Source organism: Neolamprologus multifasciatus, chromosome 15 (assembly GCF_963576455.1).
Source record: "Neolamprologus multifasciatus chromosome 15, fNeoMul1.2, whole genome shotgun sequence".
Classification (NCBI taxonomy): Eukaryota; Metazoa; Chordata; class Actinopteri; order Cichliformes; family Cichlidae; genus Neolamprologus; species Neolamprologus multifasciatus.
The window spans coordinates 4,463,603-4,482,476 of NC_140453.1; the positions used below are offsets into that span (position 1 = coordinate 4,463,603).

Sequence of the window (18,874 nt, forward strand, 5' to 3'; positions counted from 1 at the left end):
CTCCTTGAAGACTTTGTTAGAATCTTCACCTTTACTAAAATAAAATAAAAAAATCCTAAAACCATCTGCATTAATAAAAAATGACTCATGGGTGGTGTCAGAAGAGCTCAGTTACAGTACCCGGTTCTACAAGTCTGCAGCTCACAGTCAGACAAACACTGAAAGAGTGCCTTCAGGTTCAGTGGGGCATTCAGCCCCATTTATTCTCTGTTGTTGGCCTCAGGTTATCTCTGTAATATTCAATTAAGGAGCTGAATTCTGTTATGAAAATGTTGCTGTAGCTGAACAATATGTGAGGTACATCCAGCAAAGTGTTATCATATTATATTATAAAATTAAGCCTTCACCTGCATGGCTGCTAATTAGGATAATCTAGATCCTGAATTAAACAATTAATCAGAGCTAAATCCTCTTTATAGGCCATTTTATCCTTGCAAAAGCCTTTTGGAGCCCATTGAGTGCTGTATTGAGAAAGCACCCTGATGCCACAATGAAGGCGCTAATAGCATTACAGATCTGGATAAAATGAGATATGGCACAGCCTGATGAGTGCATAAACAACCAAGCTGTTCTGTAATGACACCTTCATGGGTCATTTGGAGCTTCATTTTCATTCTTTACAGCTTATTCGTTTCTATCCTCTTTACTCAATGGTCTGCTTGGTCTTGTTTGTTGAATATCTAGCAACAGAAACACCAGGAGCCACAAGTGGTCCAGACTTTTTTTCCATCACAGTGTGGATCCTGCTCTGAAACCTAAACTGTGATGAGGATAATTAGCACAAACAATGTTATAGCTGAAGAAATGGCATTTGAGCGATGCCACATATAAAGTCAAACTTGCATTTAAAATGCTTACAGTTCTTTTAAACAATTGATTTAGGTGCTCTAACATAATTTGGGGGCTTGCCTGGGATTTGGAACCAAAACCTACTACAAATCCAGTTCTTGCTGATGGTTGTGGCATATTTTTTTGCATCAGGCATTACCAAAGTTTTTACAGTTCACCCTGAGAGAGGCATGAAAGGTGACACTAAACGCTACATGTATAAAGGCTAATTTACGCCACTGAGCCCTGCTCTGAGAAATGGACATAGATGTAAAACTGTCTGTGAAGCTGGATTTAAGAAATAAGTGCTTAAAGCTTTAAAAAAAAAATTAGCGCCATCTTCTGTCAGTACAACAGTCAATCTTAATAATCCCCACCCACCCATCCACACAATGCTGTAATTACTGAATAAACAAAACAAAACACAATTTCCAGAGTCCTCTAAAATGCTTCGGGGCCTCATACAGCAGCAGACAAGATATATTCCTTTTAAACAAAGAGAAATTATTTAAGTTCAGTTGTGCTGTGATAGATGTTAAAAATGGATGGATGCTAATTAGTGAGAACCTTTAGTCTTTAGTACATCAGACTGTGCCTATATACTAATAAGAAGCTACTCCTTCACAACAAAATATCAGAAAACAATGGTGCATTGACCATAGAATATTAACAAAAGAACGTGTATTTGACCAAAAGTGACTGTACACAGACTCCCCTATTGTTCTTGGACTATCATCAAAGTCACACAGGAGGTTTGAGCCAAACACAAAGCTTGTCCCCACCAAAGATGAAAGCGCGGTCGAGGCTTTCATGCGGCCCACTGCATTGTGTTCATCATGAGCCACTTTGCCTTTTGTTCATTCATGTAAATGGAGATGATGAAAGAGGTGGTGTTGCTGCAGACGAGCCAATCTGAGTCGTGCTCTGAGAGACCAGCAGAGCACTCTGGCTTCTCCTCTGAAATCCCCTGTAAGCTCCTACAGTATATCTTCGTGGCTCACTGAAATATTAATCGGGCCTGGAGCAAAAGCGGCAAAGCCACAAAAATCACATATACAGAACCACGTGTGAATGAGCACACATTTACGGGCACACACACACACATTGTTCAGGCCACATGACTTGTATAATTTAGTGGCTCAGTGCTTTTGATATCTACTGACTGCATGGCTCACTGTGGAATATTGAGCCTCAGACATAACTTCCTCCCCAGAGACAATAGAGGAAACTGCAGAGCTCTTCTACCCTACTGCTGTTCACTGAACACAAAGCATACACACTTGAAAATGGTCCTTCTATATTTCACGCCACAGAATCAGTGTGTATTGCTTGTGTGTGCAATACACCATCTGGCATTACAGTTTTATGTTCTGAACAGTAATTAATTCAGTCGCCCCAAAGGAGGCTCTGTGCAGTAACAAATAGAGATGTCAATAACCAGTCATGTAGGGATGACAAGCACAGACAAGAGGTCAGATTTGTGGTAAGCGATATTCTCATTTTGCTTGCAGCGGTTGCAGTTTCTGGACTTATGCTTTCCAAGACATGATTGAATTTGAATGTATTTTGTGGCATTTAAAGGTCAGTGCTTCTCATCGTATGTAAAAAATACTTATCTAAAAACATCCGAGATGGAACCACTTTAAGTTTTAAGCATTCTATACTGTCAAAATTCTCAGTTCACTTTTTAATTTGATTTGTTGTTGTTTTTTCCCTTTTTTCCCTGCGTCTGATTGCACTGTAGACAAAGAGAGAACAAACTGCTGTACAGGGAAGTGAAAATGATGCAAAGTGCCAAAAAGAAGATGCCAGCGCTTGTCAGTTTTAATGTCCTTAGCCATGCTGAGGCCAGCTTACTACATCTGAGCTCTGTCGCTGCATGTGTCATCTCATTCCAATCCAGTGTTTGTCATAAAGACAGCAGCACTCACAGATCCTGGCACTGCTTATGCACAGCCTAGTTTCCCCACAAAGTTGGGAATGGAAAGAAAATCTCTACACTTACACACACCCACAATTGTACTTTGTACATTGCAGCGGGTAAATGTTCGTGTTTCTCTATGACAGTGGGATTACACACCTGATCGGCCCACACTGCACCAGAAAGATCACTGAACAATGAAAAAAGGCAGGCAAATCAACAATAACAATATCAGTAACAATAAAAACACCTCTACACAGTCATTTTTTCTCTTGTTTTCTTCTTATATGCGCACCAGGCAGGATTAACCACAACAACTAATGATGCAGCTCTCCATTAGTTTTCCTCTGAAGCTGAAGCCCACTGGCTCCCAAGGGAAAGTGGATGGTGCTCGCTCAAAGGTGGATGAATCACTGGGGAAATTTGGGTACAGTTCAGACTTTTTTAGCGCGCACATCCAAGCCGTTTGGGCAAATATGAGGGAGGCATTATATAACTACAACCGGAAACCCCAGAGACAACTGATATTTTAAGGGAATTAGCCACCAGGCATAACCTGCAATAAACATAACTATTTTTCTAAGGAGGACACAAGCACCAGCAGCAAACAGAAACTTCTCTGGGAACATCGAAAACGACACTTTCAAAGTAGTCTTGTAAGGTATCACGTTGCATAACATCTTCGGGGTCGTGTCGTGTCCACCCGCCGTACCAGCAGGACAAACACGCCGCATGAACTCTTAATGCCAGCGCCTCTTTAACCCAACGTGTCACCTGAACGCACCGCGACAATAACCTGATTATAATTTGGCTTCCCACAAAATGCCGAAATTGCGCGCGTGACATTCCCATCAAGTCGCTCTCTTTGCAGGTCTAATGAGTCATGACATTAACTGAGCCTAAGGTTGTTCCTCCCACGCACCTCCAGCCCACTCCTCTCTTTATTTAAGGCGCTCCTCTGCTGCAACACTCAGAGCAGCAGGCGCACAGTCAGCGCAGCTCTCTCCTGCCGCCGCGGAGGGACGAGAGCTCCAGCTTTGTCACGTTTTCCCGGATTTACCCGTCAGCTCGTCACGATGAGACTTGTTCCAGTCGTGCTGGCGGTTACGGCTCTGTTGACAGGTAGGTGAAAGAGTTATGCCTTTCTTTTCATTCTGTTTTTTTCACCCCCTTTTTTTGTTGAGTGCTGTGCAATAAGTTTCTTCAGGACCATGGACAGAGACGCCATCGATTCCTCAGATTCGCTACAAGCAAACTATTCGCTTATCAACCTACATGTTTAACACAGATACATTTTTTTAATTATTCCAATGCAGGAAATCTTACGCTTCCAGTTGGTAAAGAAGAGCAGAGAGAGGATGTGGTATGTTTTTCGATTCGTTGCTTTTTAATCAAAGCGTTTTCTGTGCAAAGATCTACATTGTTATTTAGCTCTTTTGAATTTTCCAGGTAACACGATGTTTGGTTGAAGTTCTGTCCAAAGCTCTCTCCAAACCGGACTCTCAGGTCGATCAGCAATGCAAAGACATCATCCAAGCAGGTCTGTAGCACAAAAGATCGGTTGGATAATTCCAGGATTGTTATTATTAGTATTTTTTTTTAACCTTCAGACGGGTAAAACAGCACTCAGAGCGCAAGTGAGAAGCTCAAAGCTTTGAGCAGGTATAAAATCAGGCAGCATCACATTAAAAATGATCATAGTTTTCACATGACTTCTCTAAAGAAAAAAAAGTAGTGCTGATTTCCTCAGATCATTATTCTTTTGATCTAAAGGTTAAAATTCCACCACAAATTCATCATAACTTGCACCTGTGTAGCTCTTTGTGGATTGTTTATAATATTTCTTTTGCTCTGTCACAGGTATTATACATGCCCCGTTGGACAAGAAGAGTGGGGATGCCTCAGTAACTCATGAAGAGATAGTCAAAGTTCACACAGAGCCAGTGGCAAAGACAGCAGATGTGAAAGACATCGAGGAACTCCTGAAGTCTGTGGGAGAAAAAAGAGAAAACCCAGAAGATGAGCGCAGCCAAGAATCCTGGAGTCTGGGTGATGAGAAGGACAAGAGGCATGAGAACGATGTGGAAGAAGAACGGGAGAAGAGGAGCAGCTGGAGGCCTGGAAGATTCCACCAAAGGAAGCACAAACGAGGAGAGGAAGAAGAGGATGGCGAGCGCAGCCAAGAGAGTTGGGGAGTAGATGAAAAGAGGTCAGACGACGAGGAAGAGGAAGATGAAGACAGAGAGAAGAGGAACTGGAGGCCTGGAAGATACCACCAAAGAAAACACAAACGAGATGAGGAACCTCTAGGAGAAAACGAGGTAGATGAGGAACGTAGCCAAGAGCGCTGGGAAGCAGACAAAAGGCACGGGGATGAGAATGAGGAGGAGAGATACAAACGCATTTGGAAACCCACACATCGCTATCATCACAAGAAAACACTCCACAAACGCAGCGACGAACCATCAGAGGGCGAGGAAGATGGAGATCGTAGCCAGGAGTACTGGGATTTTGATGCCGGAAGAGATAAGAGGAACTGGAGACCTGGCAGGTACCACCAGAGGAGACAGAAACGAGATGAAGAGCTGTCAGAAGAAGCCAAAGAGGAGCCAGAAGAAGAACGCAGTCAGGAATACTGGGGTTTTGACACTGGAAGAGATAAGAGGAACTGGAGACCTGGCAGGTACCACCAGAGGAGACAGAAACGAGATGAGGAGCTGTCAGAAGAAGCTAGGGACGAACCAGATGATGAACGCAGCCAAGAAGACTGGGATTTTGACACTGGAAGAGAGAGGAGGAACTGGAGGCCCGGCAGGTACCACCAGAGGAGACAGAAACGAGATGAAGAGCTGTCAGAAGAAGCTAGGGATGAACCGCATGATGAACGCAGCCAAGAAGACTGGGATTTTGATACTGGAAGAGAGAGGAGGAGCTGGAGGCCCGGCAGGTACCACCAGAGGAGACAGAAACGAGATGAAGAGCTGTCAGATGAAGCTAGGGATGAACCGCATGATGAACGCAGCCAAGAAGACTGGGATTTTGACACTGGAAGAGAGAGGAGGAGCTGGAGGCCCGGCAGGTACCACCAGAGGAGACAGAAACGAGATGAAGAGCTGTCAGATGAAGCTAGGGATGAACCGCATGATGAACGCAGCCAAGAAGACTGGGATTTTGATACCGGAAGAGATAAGAGAGACTGGAGACCTGGCCGATACCACCAGAGGAGACACAAGCGAGATGAAGAGCTGTCAGAAGAAGCCAGAGAGGAGCCAGATGAAGAACGCAGCCAGGAATACTTTGATTTTGACACTGGAAGAGAGAAGAGAAACTGGAGACCCGGCAGGTACCACCAAAAGAAACACAAACGAGATGAGGAGCTCACAGAAGAAGACGCGGAGGCGGCAAAAGACAGAGACGCAGCTTTGAGGTACTACAAATATTTTTTTCACATCAAACGACTTCTACTGTTAAGTGTCGCAGGTTCATTGCCTGCAATCTGGAGCACAAAGTACTGCAGATTACTGTAAGAACGGAGAATAACAGCCAAATCTCACAAATGAAACATGTGCTGCCATAAAAAATGAATAAATAAAAAGAAGTTGGTAAAAATTGAACCATTTTTCAGATATCTTGCTGAGAAGCGCAATCCCTGGATTTACCGAGGCTTCTACCACCCAGCCTGGTTTAAAAGGGATCCAGATGAACACACTGCAACCTCAAACAAGGTAAGCACGAGGTTGTCTTTGACGTTTGACTGAAGATAATCAACTGCATATAACTGCTCTGTGTGCTACATCAAAGAGCGCTTAGTTTTGACATTTTTCAACAGATTGTTACTTCACTGTATATTTTTGTAGACACATAATGTGTTTTTTTTTCCTTTTTGTCTGTTCAGATGGATGAACTGACCAAGTTGCTGAGCTATAAGATAAACCAGCTGGCTAACCACTCTACTCAAGAGGAGGCAATGAGGAGCTCACAGCAGAGAGCACTTACACCACATGAGGTAAAAAAAACAACAACTAAAGGCTGCATTCACAAGTGCAAAAAAAAGTGTTTTATGCCACTGATGAAGACTGAAAATTAGTCTTGAAATCACTTATACTGATGACCAGAAGGGTTCAAACAACAAACAGGTAATTTAATATTACAAAAAGTCAGTTCATACAAAAGAACGCAATCTGATAAAAACCACACTGCACTCTGCAGCTGTTTCTGTAAACTATTTGCACCACATTTAGCTGACCTAGTAAAACCACGGAGCGCATCACACACCTCCACCGCACCGCTTCACGAGGAGAAAAAGCAGCCCGTCTCATTAGGGACATCTCTAGCCTGCACCGTGATCCTGGGATTTATCCTTCAAAAAGCTCAACGCATCTGTGCAAATGCACATCAAGAACCGCCCCTTGTGAGCATGTCCTCAAAACATAAAGGAGAATCTAACCAGTGCGTTCATAAGCAGCGACTCGTCTGGCTTGCTTTGAATCTGCGTGCTGACTTCCTCGCAGCGCTTCTCTTTTTTTTTGCTCTCCCTGCACCAGCTTTTTATGAGTGCTGCAGTAATCACAGTAAGAACCACATGACTGCAGCTTCTCAGAGCAAACAAAGTTATAATATACCCATTAAAAAAAAGAACTAGAGCCTACAGAGACCTCCCTGTCTTTGAAGAAGAAAAACAAATTAGGGAGGCGATGGCATAATGATTTATTAGTTCTTCAGCACTGCAACTACAAGCATGACGAGGGACTATTTAACCTAAATAACCAATTACAATATTTTATTTGAAGCAGGCATGTGGTGGCAGGGGAAACAGAAGGAAATGTATCATCCTTTAGTCCTGATTTCTATTCCAAATGTGATGCTGTTGCAGCAGGAAATGTTGGTAATGTGTTAATCTGTGTTTTTCAGGAGAAAGAGCTACAGAACCTGGCAGCGATGGATATGGAGTTGCAGAAAATTGCAGCCAAGTTGCATGAAAACACTCCATAACTGGAAAAAAAAAAAAAGTTGCAATTTTACTGTATGTCTGCCAGTTTAATGTGCTTGCAGTGTTAAAATGAAGAAAAAACAAACAAACCCTGGAGCCTTGCCAAAGCATTTTAGCTGACTTTTCGTTTTTGTGATATTTTGATGTTATCAAATCAAACAGCATGGGAATGGCTTGGATGTTTCTATTCAGAGAAATGTAAAAACAATATATACATATATGAGATCATAATTACTTAAATGTGTTCTGCAGAGTTTGTTCTGACTGCACTCAATAAACAGTTATTCTGGGACCAAACCATCATCTCTCCTTTATTTATTGAAGAAAAACAAAAGTGGTCACATATTTGGTTCTTTTAGTACTGCTTTTTAATAATGTGCAGGTAGAAATGTAGCCCGCAGTAAAGCTGCATCAGCAACTGTTTCATAAAACAAATGGCACTTTCTGCAAGAATAGCAAAATAAAATAAAAGTTATAACGTAGAATCTGGAAAGCATAAAAAAAACTTTTACTTGTCTCAGGACAAAAACCAAAGCTGTTACTCTCGACACACAAACTATTAACTGGCTAACAATTTACTTCTTATCTCCGCTGATGTGAGCACACCCGGCAGGAAAAAGTGTTCTGATGAATACAAACCAGACACTCGGTCTCCCCTTACTACTGATGGTGTCAAATCAGTTCAACAGCACAGGAAGAAAAAAAAAATCCCTACAGGCCTCTGGGAATGTGCCCTTAAAACGATTTGATGCTTCTGTATTTGTTTATCCCTCCGTGTCTTCCAGTTTCTGTCTCTTTGGCGCTGGTTCTTCAGCTTGCTTAGAGCCTGCAGGTTTCGAGTGGTCCGTGGCAACGGTCGTCCCTGAGAGGAGGTAGCCCCCGCCCCCGCTCATTAGTAGCAGAGGATGTGTCCTGTCAGGCAACACCTAGGGACCAAACAGAGTCGCAGTCAGGAGACATTAACTCTGCAAGAACGGTTAGAGGGTGAATAACACTTTGGTCCTGAGAGTCTGCAAACATGCATTTATCTAGTTGCTGCTGCTTAGTATCCAATTCTGTAAGAAGCAATAGGAAAGAAAAGGAATGCAAAATAAAGAAAAACAAAAGTAGGGAGTCTCTAATTTATCAAGAGCAGTGGCAATTAATGTGATGTAGCGATGCTTCCAAATGTAGAAGGTTTTTATAAGTTAGTCCAAAGTAAAGTGTTTAGAAATTAATTTCATCCTCTTAAATAAAAGAAGCTTCAACAGGGATAATCAGCAACATCCCGTGTTCTAATTCAGCGGTCCCCGACCCCCGGGCCTCGGACCGGTACCGGTCCGTGAGTTGTTTGGTACCGGGCCGCGAGAGTTGAGGCTCAGGTGTGAAATGTGTGGGTTTCAAGGTTTTTAATCGGTTTTCAGCGTTATTTTGTTATCGTTTTTATCGTTAACTCGGCTTTCCTGGGTCTTTTCCCGTGTGTTATGAATAAATCTTTTTTTTTTTTTATTTTATTTTTTTTTTTTTTTATCCGCGACACCTTAAAGGCCGGTCCGTGAAAATATTGTCGGGCATAAACCGGTCCGTGGCGCAAAAAAGGTTGGAGACCGCTGATCTAATTAATTCAATGCTTGCAGTTTCTAAGCGGAGAATTCGATTCTTTTCTGGATTGTGTCCTTACACATCGTGAATACTTATGGTTAAGCAATAGATCCTGGTGGGATGACAACCAATGAATCAAAAGATAATAATCCACAACACTGTGATGAAGAGGAGTGAGAATGAAGCAGTTTACATACATGAACTCATCATCTGAGCTTTTAACATTACCCACAGAAGCTGTGTGTAACAACTCTAATGTCCAACTTGTGTCGCCATAAGGTTCTATGCTACGTACATCTTAGATCACAGACCATCATGTAATTAAATATATTGGGCCACACCTCTTCATCTTTGAAAAAAGGTGTCCCATGTCCACATGTGTATAAAAATCAAGCACCTAGCCATGCAGTCTGCATTTACAGACATTTGTGAAAGATCGGGTCCATCTACAGTGTTTCAAAAGGTCTCAACGTTTATACATCGCTGCTATCATCAATTTGAGCATGACACTGTAACAGGATGCTATCGCAGCAAAAAGTTTGTGAAATTGATTTCCTCTTCGGCTCTAAGTGTGAAAATATTTACAAACCAAAGCAATTCAGCCACAAAGTGGAAGTCCATGTAACATTACAGACTGCTTAGGCAGACAGTGTTAAAAAAGCCTGGAGTTCCAAACCTCCTCTGACATAAATATCAGCACAAAACTGTGTGCTGGGAGCTTCAGGACATGGATGTCCATAACCGAGCAAATGAGCTTCACATCACCAAGCGGAGAGGTATAAAGGTGCCAACACTGGACTCTGGAGCTGTTCTGTACAGTGACAAATCACACTTTGCTATCTGGTGGTCTGATGGATGGGTTTGGGCTTTCCTGGAATGGTCTGCCCCTCTTTGTTCCAGTAAAGGAAAAGCTGGAACGACCCTTTTCTGTTGCAGTATGATTGTGCCCCAGTGCAGAAAGCAAAGTCCATAAAGGTACGGCTGGATGAGATTAGTGTGGAAAACTTCAATGGCCTGCGTAGAAGCCTGAACTCAACCTCACTAAACACCTTTAACGTGATCTAGTATGAAAACTATGAGTCAGGCCCTCACGTTGAACATCAATATCTGAGCTCACAAATCTTCTGGATGAGAGGGCAGCAGTTCCCACAGACACACTCCTAAATCTTCTTTAAAGGTTTCCCACAAGAGCAGAAGTTGTTCTAGCTGCTACGCACTGTTGGTGTTTTGGAGGCCTGCATGTATGCATGTCTGTATAGATTGCATAGCCACAGTAGCCAAATTGGAAACAAGCGCTGTCAGACTGGACATTCAGCAGGCTTTACTCTAATGCATTTAGATGAAAAGTCCAAATCCTTTAGCCTTTTTGCACTACTACCTACTCGACTCGTTTCAACTCGGTTTTTATTGTTACCATCTACTTTTTTTAGTACCTGCTCAGTTGGGGGTCCAAGCGGTATGAGTCAATGGGAAAGTGTAATGTCAACTCCGTATGCCACAGATTATCCAGTCAGCGGCATCACTTAATTAGTTATGAGAGCAATTCCTTCACAAAAATCAAAATAATAACAAAAAAAAGTAGCAGTTGAGTCGAGTTGAGCAGAGCCGATGCTAATGGAAAAGAGGTAACTGTCTAGTTAACCTAAACAGTGATAAAGCAATTAGCTGTGCTGATTTGAGTAATTATTCCCTGTTGCTTGTTGACTATGACCTTCATTATACTTTGATTATAGAATAGCTTCAAATGCAAAAAATCAGAAAGCGCACACAGTGCAGAGTCCAAATATTTACCTGGTAATGTCTCAGCCAGGTGTCTGTGAGTCTGAGGTTGACTGTGCCGCCACATTCCTTGAGTTTCTTGAAGCACTCTATCAGAGGCTGCGGAAATCAACATAGAAAATATTACAGATTGCTCTTTCTAGCAACATGGGCATGAAGGAAGTTAATAAGTTCAAGCAACCTCTTGGCGGTGATAATGTCCATTGCATTCATGTGGTATGGCAGGCCCCCCAATTGGATGTCTAACCAATACAAGCCTGACTACAGTGGCAACTAATGAGAGATCTCACTTATTAGCTTTGTTCCGTACGGGACATGGAAGATCTTACCTCTATGTACTGGGAATAAACTACAAAAGGCCTGGAGGGTGAGAGGAACTTGAGCAGGCCCAAAAGGACGGGACAGGGGTGAAACCGGCTCGCTATAACCAGCCTGCAGGTGAAGAAGAGATAGATGATGAGGCAAACAAGCCTAGTATGAAATACACTGTCAGCTGTACAGGAAATGCGTAGGTAGGCAATACTGCAATTCAGTAACTAATGCTGCATGCAAGACATTAACGCAAGACTCAAGGATTTACTACCTTCCTGTAGTCGACATTCATACTATATTTCAGAAAGCTGAACGAGAGAGCGAGTCAAAAAGGGTGATTTAGGACAATGTGATTATCATAAAGCTGCAGTGATTTAGAGGGGAATCAATAAGGAAACAAGCTCAACACTTGTACTCCAGTCTCAGATGTCACCTTGGTAACAATTTATCCATCAGTCACAAAACAACTATAAGGCGTTCTTCTCTTTATATGAGAGGAAGCTGCTGAGCAATCAATTTACTTACCCCGTAAAGGGCAATGTACAATAGTCAATAGGTGCGTGCTCAGAAGAAACAAATAATTTCTAATGACTTTTATGGAGATAGTTAATGACACTATAATCATTCATAAATTTCTCATCCCTGTGATCTACTGTAATTGCTTTTTTTTTTTTTTAATGACCTGGTTGAATATGGAGTCATTTTTAAAAAGGCAGAGCCGGAGCGGAGAGAGGTGGATGTTAGAAAGAGCGGGATGAGAGACAGAAATGTCGATGTAGGAATAAAATCGGACACCAACCCGTCAGCATTCCTTCCTTTCAGCAGGGCGGCGGTAGCTGCCAGCTTCCTCTGCTTCTCCTCTAGTCTCAGCTTTTTCACCTGAGCCTGTAGAAAACAAACAAACCCGGAGGTCAGGAAACCATATGATCATATGTGTACTGTTGAGAGTCATCAATGAGGTGTCAGCATCAATGATGACTGTGTCCAGTTGTTTAGTGATGATATATTACCCATCCAATAATACTATTTATGCTGCCTTTTAACCCTTTAAGACCTACCATAGAACCAAGTTCGCCAGAGCTTATATTATATTTTTACATGTTGTGGAGCCATTTTTGGGAGCATTTCAAGTTGATATACATCAATACAACCATTATAGCCCAAATTTTAATAATATGTCTGCATTAAGTGCATAGTAATTACATAAATTGCAAAAAAGTGCAATAAACTACAAAAAAATTGAAAATCATTTTTGTTTTTTTAACATATATTTCTAGTTAGAGAAATTTAAGAGGCTTATCCCTCAAAACTGTAAATACAAAAAAGTTGCACACAATAGTTTCCCACCACAGGAAATTTATTTTAAGTGTCTTCATAGTTTTATTTATGAAATACACCAATTTCTATACACTGCAGGAAAAACGAAAATAAATATTATAGTGCAAATTTGCACAAAAGCAGCATATGCATCAAAATAAACTATTTCCAGCAGTGCAATATGAGTCCTAAGCATCCCAGAAACGACACAGAAAGTCATAAAGTCAAAGATAACTTTTAAAAACACCAGTATAGGCTCATGAGGCCTTGATGGTAAAAAACTACATTTCCGCGAAAATGACATCACTTCCGGTTTCGGGCAGGTCATGGTGGACATGCGATAGTTCGCGCTGATGGACGTAGGAAGTGTTATGAACAGCTGATCGGATCGGCAAAGCGTGTTTCTGGAATATTATGTTTTTGTTGCTGCAAGTGCTTTTTATGCAGTTTTTGCAAAGCTATATGTGGAAGGAAACTGTGACCTAGGACAAGCTGATGGCATAAGATGTAAGTACAACTCCTCCGGTTTAATATGCAAAAAAAATTATTGTGCTAGCTCACGTGGTTGCAGTGCTACAGGGATTTAAAAATAGTTACGCAAAACTGAGCGTGCCCGCTCCGACCGGTTTTAAAGGATTAACTTTGGTCCTTTCAACAAATGCTACTGTCATCCTTGTTTGTTTTTTTTAAATAGTTTTAAGACTTAAAGTGTTTTTACATCTATTGTTTTTTGGTTATGGTCTGAATCAGTAGATGAGTATTTAGACGTAGTTTTTTTGTGTGTTTTAGTTTCTTTTCACTCAGCTAATCCTCCAAGTGAACCAAAGGTGCCACCACAAACCACATGAGAACGAGACAAATACATGGAAAATTCATCCCTCATATTTTTTATGTATTAATACATATCTATGTTATTTATTATGTATTAATAGTACAGTCGAGAATGCAATCCATACATGGCTACAGAAACGACTCAATCTTGCAGGGTGCACTCGCGAGTTGGGTCGGATCACGTCGTCACCATAAAGAAACTGCTCTGGAATTAGTTTGGAACTGAACTGAGACCACCTCCTCCAAAGGGTCTCCGTATGATTGCTTTAGTCTGCACACGAGTACAATTACAGTGTCCACATCTGTACTGATTAACTGCACCAAAGAGGAATACTGTCCAGCCAACAGAATTTTTATTATGCAACTTACGCAACCAAGCATGCAGTGCCATAATATTGTGCTGTGGATGGAAACGCTAACTGTCATCTAGCTTAACTTCACTAACCTTCAAAAACCTCACCGGCACTTATTTACTCATGTTCCTTTTTTGAGTCCAAAGTGACACGAGGCTGGTATATTTTTGTTTTTTAGGACGTAAATCATCTTTAGATGTCGAGTACCTCACTAGCTTAATGATAGCTACTGCTAAATCTGCACACCCATACATATCTTCTTTGCCATGAAAACATGGAAGCCACATTTGACTGTCTGTGCAACTTCTATGAAGTCAGAGTAGCAACTTCATAGCAGCATAAAGAATTGGGAGTATTTACTCTAAATGGTGCCTCTGTGTTTGCTTCCTTTTGTGAAGTGAGACCAGCAGGCTAGCTCCTGTTCCTGCTGACAACAAAACTAAGAGGATTGAGGGAAAAAGGAAAGTGCATGAACGCTGGACACACCTTAGCTTCTTTGAGTTTATCCTTCTCCGTTTTCTCCACGTCCTGACCAGCATCATCACCAGTGTTGGTCACCATGCTCTCCTCCTCTGGAGTGCCTTGCTCTTCTGCCTCAGGCTGGTTTTGCTCCTTCTCTGCAGCCAAGTTCAACTGCTTTTCATGAGTATTCTCTGAAATGATAAATCTTTGTCAGCGTAACATTGAACACCACAAAGTATGATTCAGTCTCTTGAATCATACTTTTATGGGTCAAGTAGGATTTAGGTTATTGTTTTACCTTCTGAACTATTGAATTAAACTTTCTGTATGCTCACGTGAACAAATGGAGATCAAACAGAAGAGAGAAGCTTTACTTCTACATCTGAAACTAAAGGGCTGTAACTATCTTGAAAAGACTGTTTTAAAAAAAAAAAAAAAAAAGGTGAACCTTACCAGCAGTGGGGTCTTTGGCACTGGTGTCCAGAGTTCCTGCCAAGAGAGCGTTGACGTGGCAGATGGGAAACTCATGCAGCGTGTCGTGAAAATGCGCAGGAAAGCCAAAATTCTCCACTCCCGCCCGCACTGGCCCACCCCCTGGGTACATTTGGATCACTGAGCCGTAGCCTGGATGAGGAGGAAGCAAAGAGTATTTATTCAAAAGATCAAGGAAAAGATGTGTGCAAGAAGTACAAAACAAACAAGAAAAAAAAAACTTAATAACTCCACAGAGAAGAAGAAACTTGCCTCCCATTCTTTCCATGATGGATCCCAGTACAAGCCCAGCACAAGTCTCAAACACCAACACCTTACTGCCAGCGTGGATGTTCGCCAGAGTTAGCATCTGGGCAAGTGTGTCATACCGCAGGTGGCTGCGGCACATGGAGACATTTGTTTCATGTAGACATCTTACAGCTATTTAAAGAAAACACACTTACTCATAATTCACGCGCTGACTCACCAGATCTTCCCTGGTTCGCGGCCGTGGTACATCATAGCCAGGATGCGACAGGACGGTTTTAGAATCATCACCGTATTTTCATACCTGCAAAAGCAAAAGACGGGAACAACCGATAACACTAATTAAAACACAGCTCGTTAAATAACAGTCCAGAACAGGCTGTGGCTGTATCATCACAAGTGACTCACTTTTTCTTCTTCTTCTTGATGTATTTAACCTGGGAATACTCAGTCTTATCTCCGAAAGTGGCGTGGTTATCTACGAGCTTCTTAATGATGTCCTGTGATGACCAGACACACATACAGTCGCTCGTCTCACTTTATGTTGGATTACAACAATTTAATTAAATCCTAAAAACACAATGTTCCCACGAAAAGACAAAAACACAATGTGTTCTGTCTCTTTATTTTCCTACAACTTTTCTATCATGTATGCGGGACTCAACAACAAGCCTGTTGGTTCCCAATTAAGATGTGCAACCACTAAAATCTATTTTAAATAAATATGTCATATGTTTAACTGCTTGTTTACACAAGTATCTAAGGCAGTAACTCATTTAGATGTGTACTGTGCTAAAGTCTTATGCCACCCCCTATTTCTTTACATTGTGCTAGGAAAACGGGGGAAAAGGTAAAAAAAAAAAAAAAAAGCACTTTATTGAAAAATCAAGCATACATGAAAATACTATATATAAATCAGAAATCGACAATTCTAATGACCAGCCTCAACTGTCTTAGGCAGCTTTCTTGCAGTTTCTTTAAATAGTCTTCAGGAACAGTTCTCCAGGCATCTAGAAGGACATTCAAAGCTTTTCTTTGGACCTTGACTGCCCTTTGTCCCCTTGTCTGTCATGATGATCCCACACCAACAAAGTTGAGGTCCAGGCCATAACTATGGGCTCAAAATGTGGTCATAAATATTTTGTACTTGTAAATCAGGATTTGTGTGTGTAAAAAAGATTTGTGTGTGTGTAAAAAAGATTTGTGTGTGTGTAAAAAAGATTTGTGTGTGGACTTAGCCAAAAAAAAACCCTGCAAGTTACAAGTATGAATTTTGACCCTATTTTTCTTCCTTTCATCTGATTGGTCAATGCCATGGCAATCACAAATTTAACTATCCAGTCAGAGAACAGATGGGTTTGGCTGTCCGAGGGGCACTTTTTTGAACTGCAGGTCCTTGAAGGGTAATACAGTTTGAAGCTGGAGAATCTCTATATAAATATCCAATAGCAGCTAGGTCCCCTAACTTTCAGCAGCTGTTGAAAGGATAAAGTTGTGGTATATCAGTGGTTAGAAATACCATTATTATTTTAGGATTAGTTTAACACAAAGTCAGGGCTGACCCGGGACCATTGCTGTGAGTCACAGTGCGCAGCATAAAAGTCCTTTCACATCAGACGCAGCATGTGCTGCTAATGCTAACTAAAAGCAAAGGATCCAGAATTTGTTGCGCTGGCTGCTGAGCTCTGTGGGTTTTTGCAGCAGCTCTACCTGTACTAGATGCAACTGCTCCTTGTCGTTTCTATCTCTGGCTTTATGTCCTCTACAAGAGTTTCTGGTTTTTTTTGCTAGTTCGTCAAATGTTCAATAAAAACATGTATGCTAATTCATAACGAAGAAAGCTTTGTAATGAAGACTTTCATTTCCAACACACTTTACACACATACAAATTCTTTTTACAAGTACAAAATATTTATGACCACATTTTGAGCCCATACATAACTGATAGTCTTCCATTCTTTGTATTTCTATCCAGGTTACGTCACTGGCACTATGTTTGGGATCCTTATCAAAATGAAGCTGCTGCAAATCAGATGTTTTCCAGGTGGTAATAGATGGTGGATCAATATCTGATTGTAATTTTCTGTGTTCCTAATTCCATCGGTTTTGCCAAGATCCTCAACACTACTGGCTGAAATGCAGTCCCAAACCATGACAGAGCCTCCACTGTGTTTTACAGATGGCCATAAACACTCCGTGCTGTACCACTCACCTGATCTATTCTGTTCTTATTTAGGAATATCAGGATTCATCGTTCCACGAGACTTATCGCCATGGATTCTCAGTGCAGTTCTTCTGTAATTTGGCATTCACAAATTAGAAGTGGACTTGTGAGATTTCGTTAAGGAAGTATTTCCTTCTGTAAAAATGGCTGCTGTTCCACTCAGATCATTTCTGATGAGGCTTCAGTAAACAGTGAAAGGATCAGCTGAATGGCCAAATGAATCTCTCAGGTCCCGTGTCATAACTTTACAGGATTTGTTCCCATTTCTTTATGACGCGACTTTCACATAATGTTCATCGGCTGTAGATAGTTTTTCAGGTCTGCCTAGCTCTTTAGGAATCCCTTTGTTGGTGCAAAAGTACTGTTATCAGTATTAACTGAGTTACCGTCTGTATTTTTCATATATTCAATTAAAGTCATCAATTAGAGATACTCGTCAACATTGGTTTTCCATCCAATTTGCAATAAAAAAAAAAGGTTTTTTTTACCATCACTCTGTAAGATAACAACTATAGGCAGTACTCTGACACATTTAAATGTGAAATTGTAAAGTTTCACATGTACCTGACCCTTCAGACCTTTCTCTTTAAGAGCCTCGATGTCATCCCTGGTCAGCTTCTGTGATTTGCCATCGTCAACAATGTTTCTGTTGTCTGTACCTGCCTCCACTGCATCTGGGAGGCACAAACAAGCACACAAAGACACTACTGTAAGTAAAAGGTTATAGAAAGTCTATGACATATTTATTTGGGTATAGCAGGTGGTCGTCACAAGTCCAAATGCAACTGGTATCATAAAAGAGTCAGTTGTATATCTGAAAATATGAAAAAGACTTAAGATTTAACAGCAGGTTACACACCAAGGGGGCTTGCAGTGTCCTTGAGCTCATGTGGCTTTAGATTTCCTCCAGACAAAATTTCAAATGTGGTGCTGTACAGCTGTCCCACTGCATTATCGAGGAAGATCCACTGCTTCTCAAAAATCACCTTTCTAAGAGAGACAGAAAGAGCAGTTTGTTGTTATCTGCATAATAAATTTCACTGCACACATGCTTTGATCTGAAAATAACAAATGAACACAAAAGCATCTTATGTGAGCTAATCCTCAGTCTGTGCTTCTCGTAAAAATATTATGAACAGCACAAATTCAGTGAAGTATTTAAGGTGGTTAAAATGCTTATATTTTCCTTTAAAGCTGTTAACTTACTTCCTCGGCTGAATCTGCACAGCTTTGAAGATTTCCCCTCGTTTCAACACAACGTAGTCACCCTCTTTAATTCTGTACTGATTATCATCGTCTCCGTTGTCCGCCATAACGAAGCTCATAAACGAGCTAACTAGCTCAGCTGAACGATAAATGTTTTTCTCAGCTAATGATTCGGGGTCTTCGCTGTCAAGGCACAGTTCAAAAAGGCACTACACTACCCTGAATAAATAGCAAAATATCCCAAATTAATATTTCCACGTGTTAGCTTTCACTTCTCTAGCTTCTCAGGACGGCTAAACGAAAGCCGAGTGCTGCTGGTGCCATGCTTCGAC

At 41.3% G+C, this 18,874-nt stretch overlaps 2 protein-coding genes across 2 annotated transcripts; one reads left to right on the top strand and one right to left on the bottom strand.

Annotated features, from left to right (window-relative positions):
• Positions 1-3,493: 3,493 nt before the first annotated feature.
• chgb (chromogranin B) lies at positions 3,494-8,036 on the top strand. The gene is made up of 7 exons (XM_085133680.1): positions 3,494-3,871; positions 4,066-4,112; positions 4,199-4,289; positions 4,610-6,176; positions 6,375-6,474; positions 6,645-6,755; positions 7,661-8,036. The coding sequence occupies exons 1-7, from the start codon at positions 3,826-3,828 to the stop codon at positions 7,739-7,741; spliced, it is 2,043 nt and encodes a 680-aa protein (XP_084989806.1). The 5' UTR covers positions 3,494-3,825; the 3' UTR covers positions 7,742-8,036.
• trmt6 (tRNA methyltransferase 6 non-catalytic subunit) lies at positions 8,033-18,866 on the bottom strand. The gene is made up of 11 exons (XM_085133690.1): positions 18,543-18,866; positions 18,196-18,326; positions 17,901-18,010; positions 15,521-15,612; positions 15,333-15,416; positions 14,828-15,243; positions 14,399-14,565; positions 12,211-12,296; positions 11,429-11,531; positions 11,112-11,198; positions 8,033-8,665 (listed from the first exon to the last, which is right to left on the bottom strand). The coding sequence occupies exons 1-11, from the start codon at positions 18,659-18,661 to the stop codon at positions 8,504-8,506; spliced, it is 1,557 nt and encodes a 518-aa protein (XP_084989816.1). The 5' UTR covers positions 18,662-18,866; the 3' UTR covers positions 8,033-8,503.
• Between the last annotated feature and the right edge of the window lie 8 nt (positions 18,867-18,874).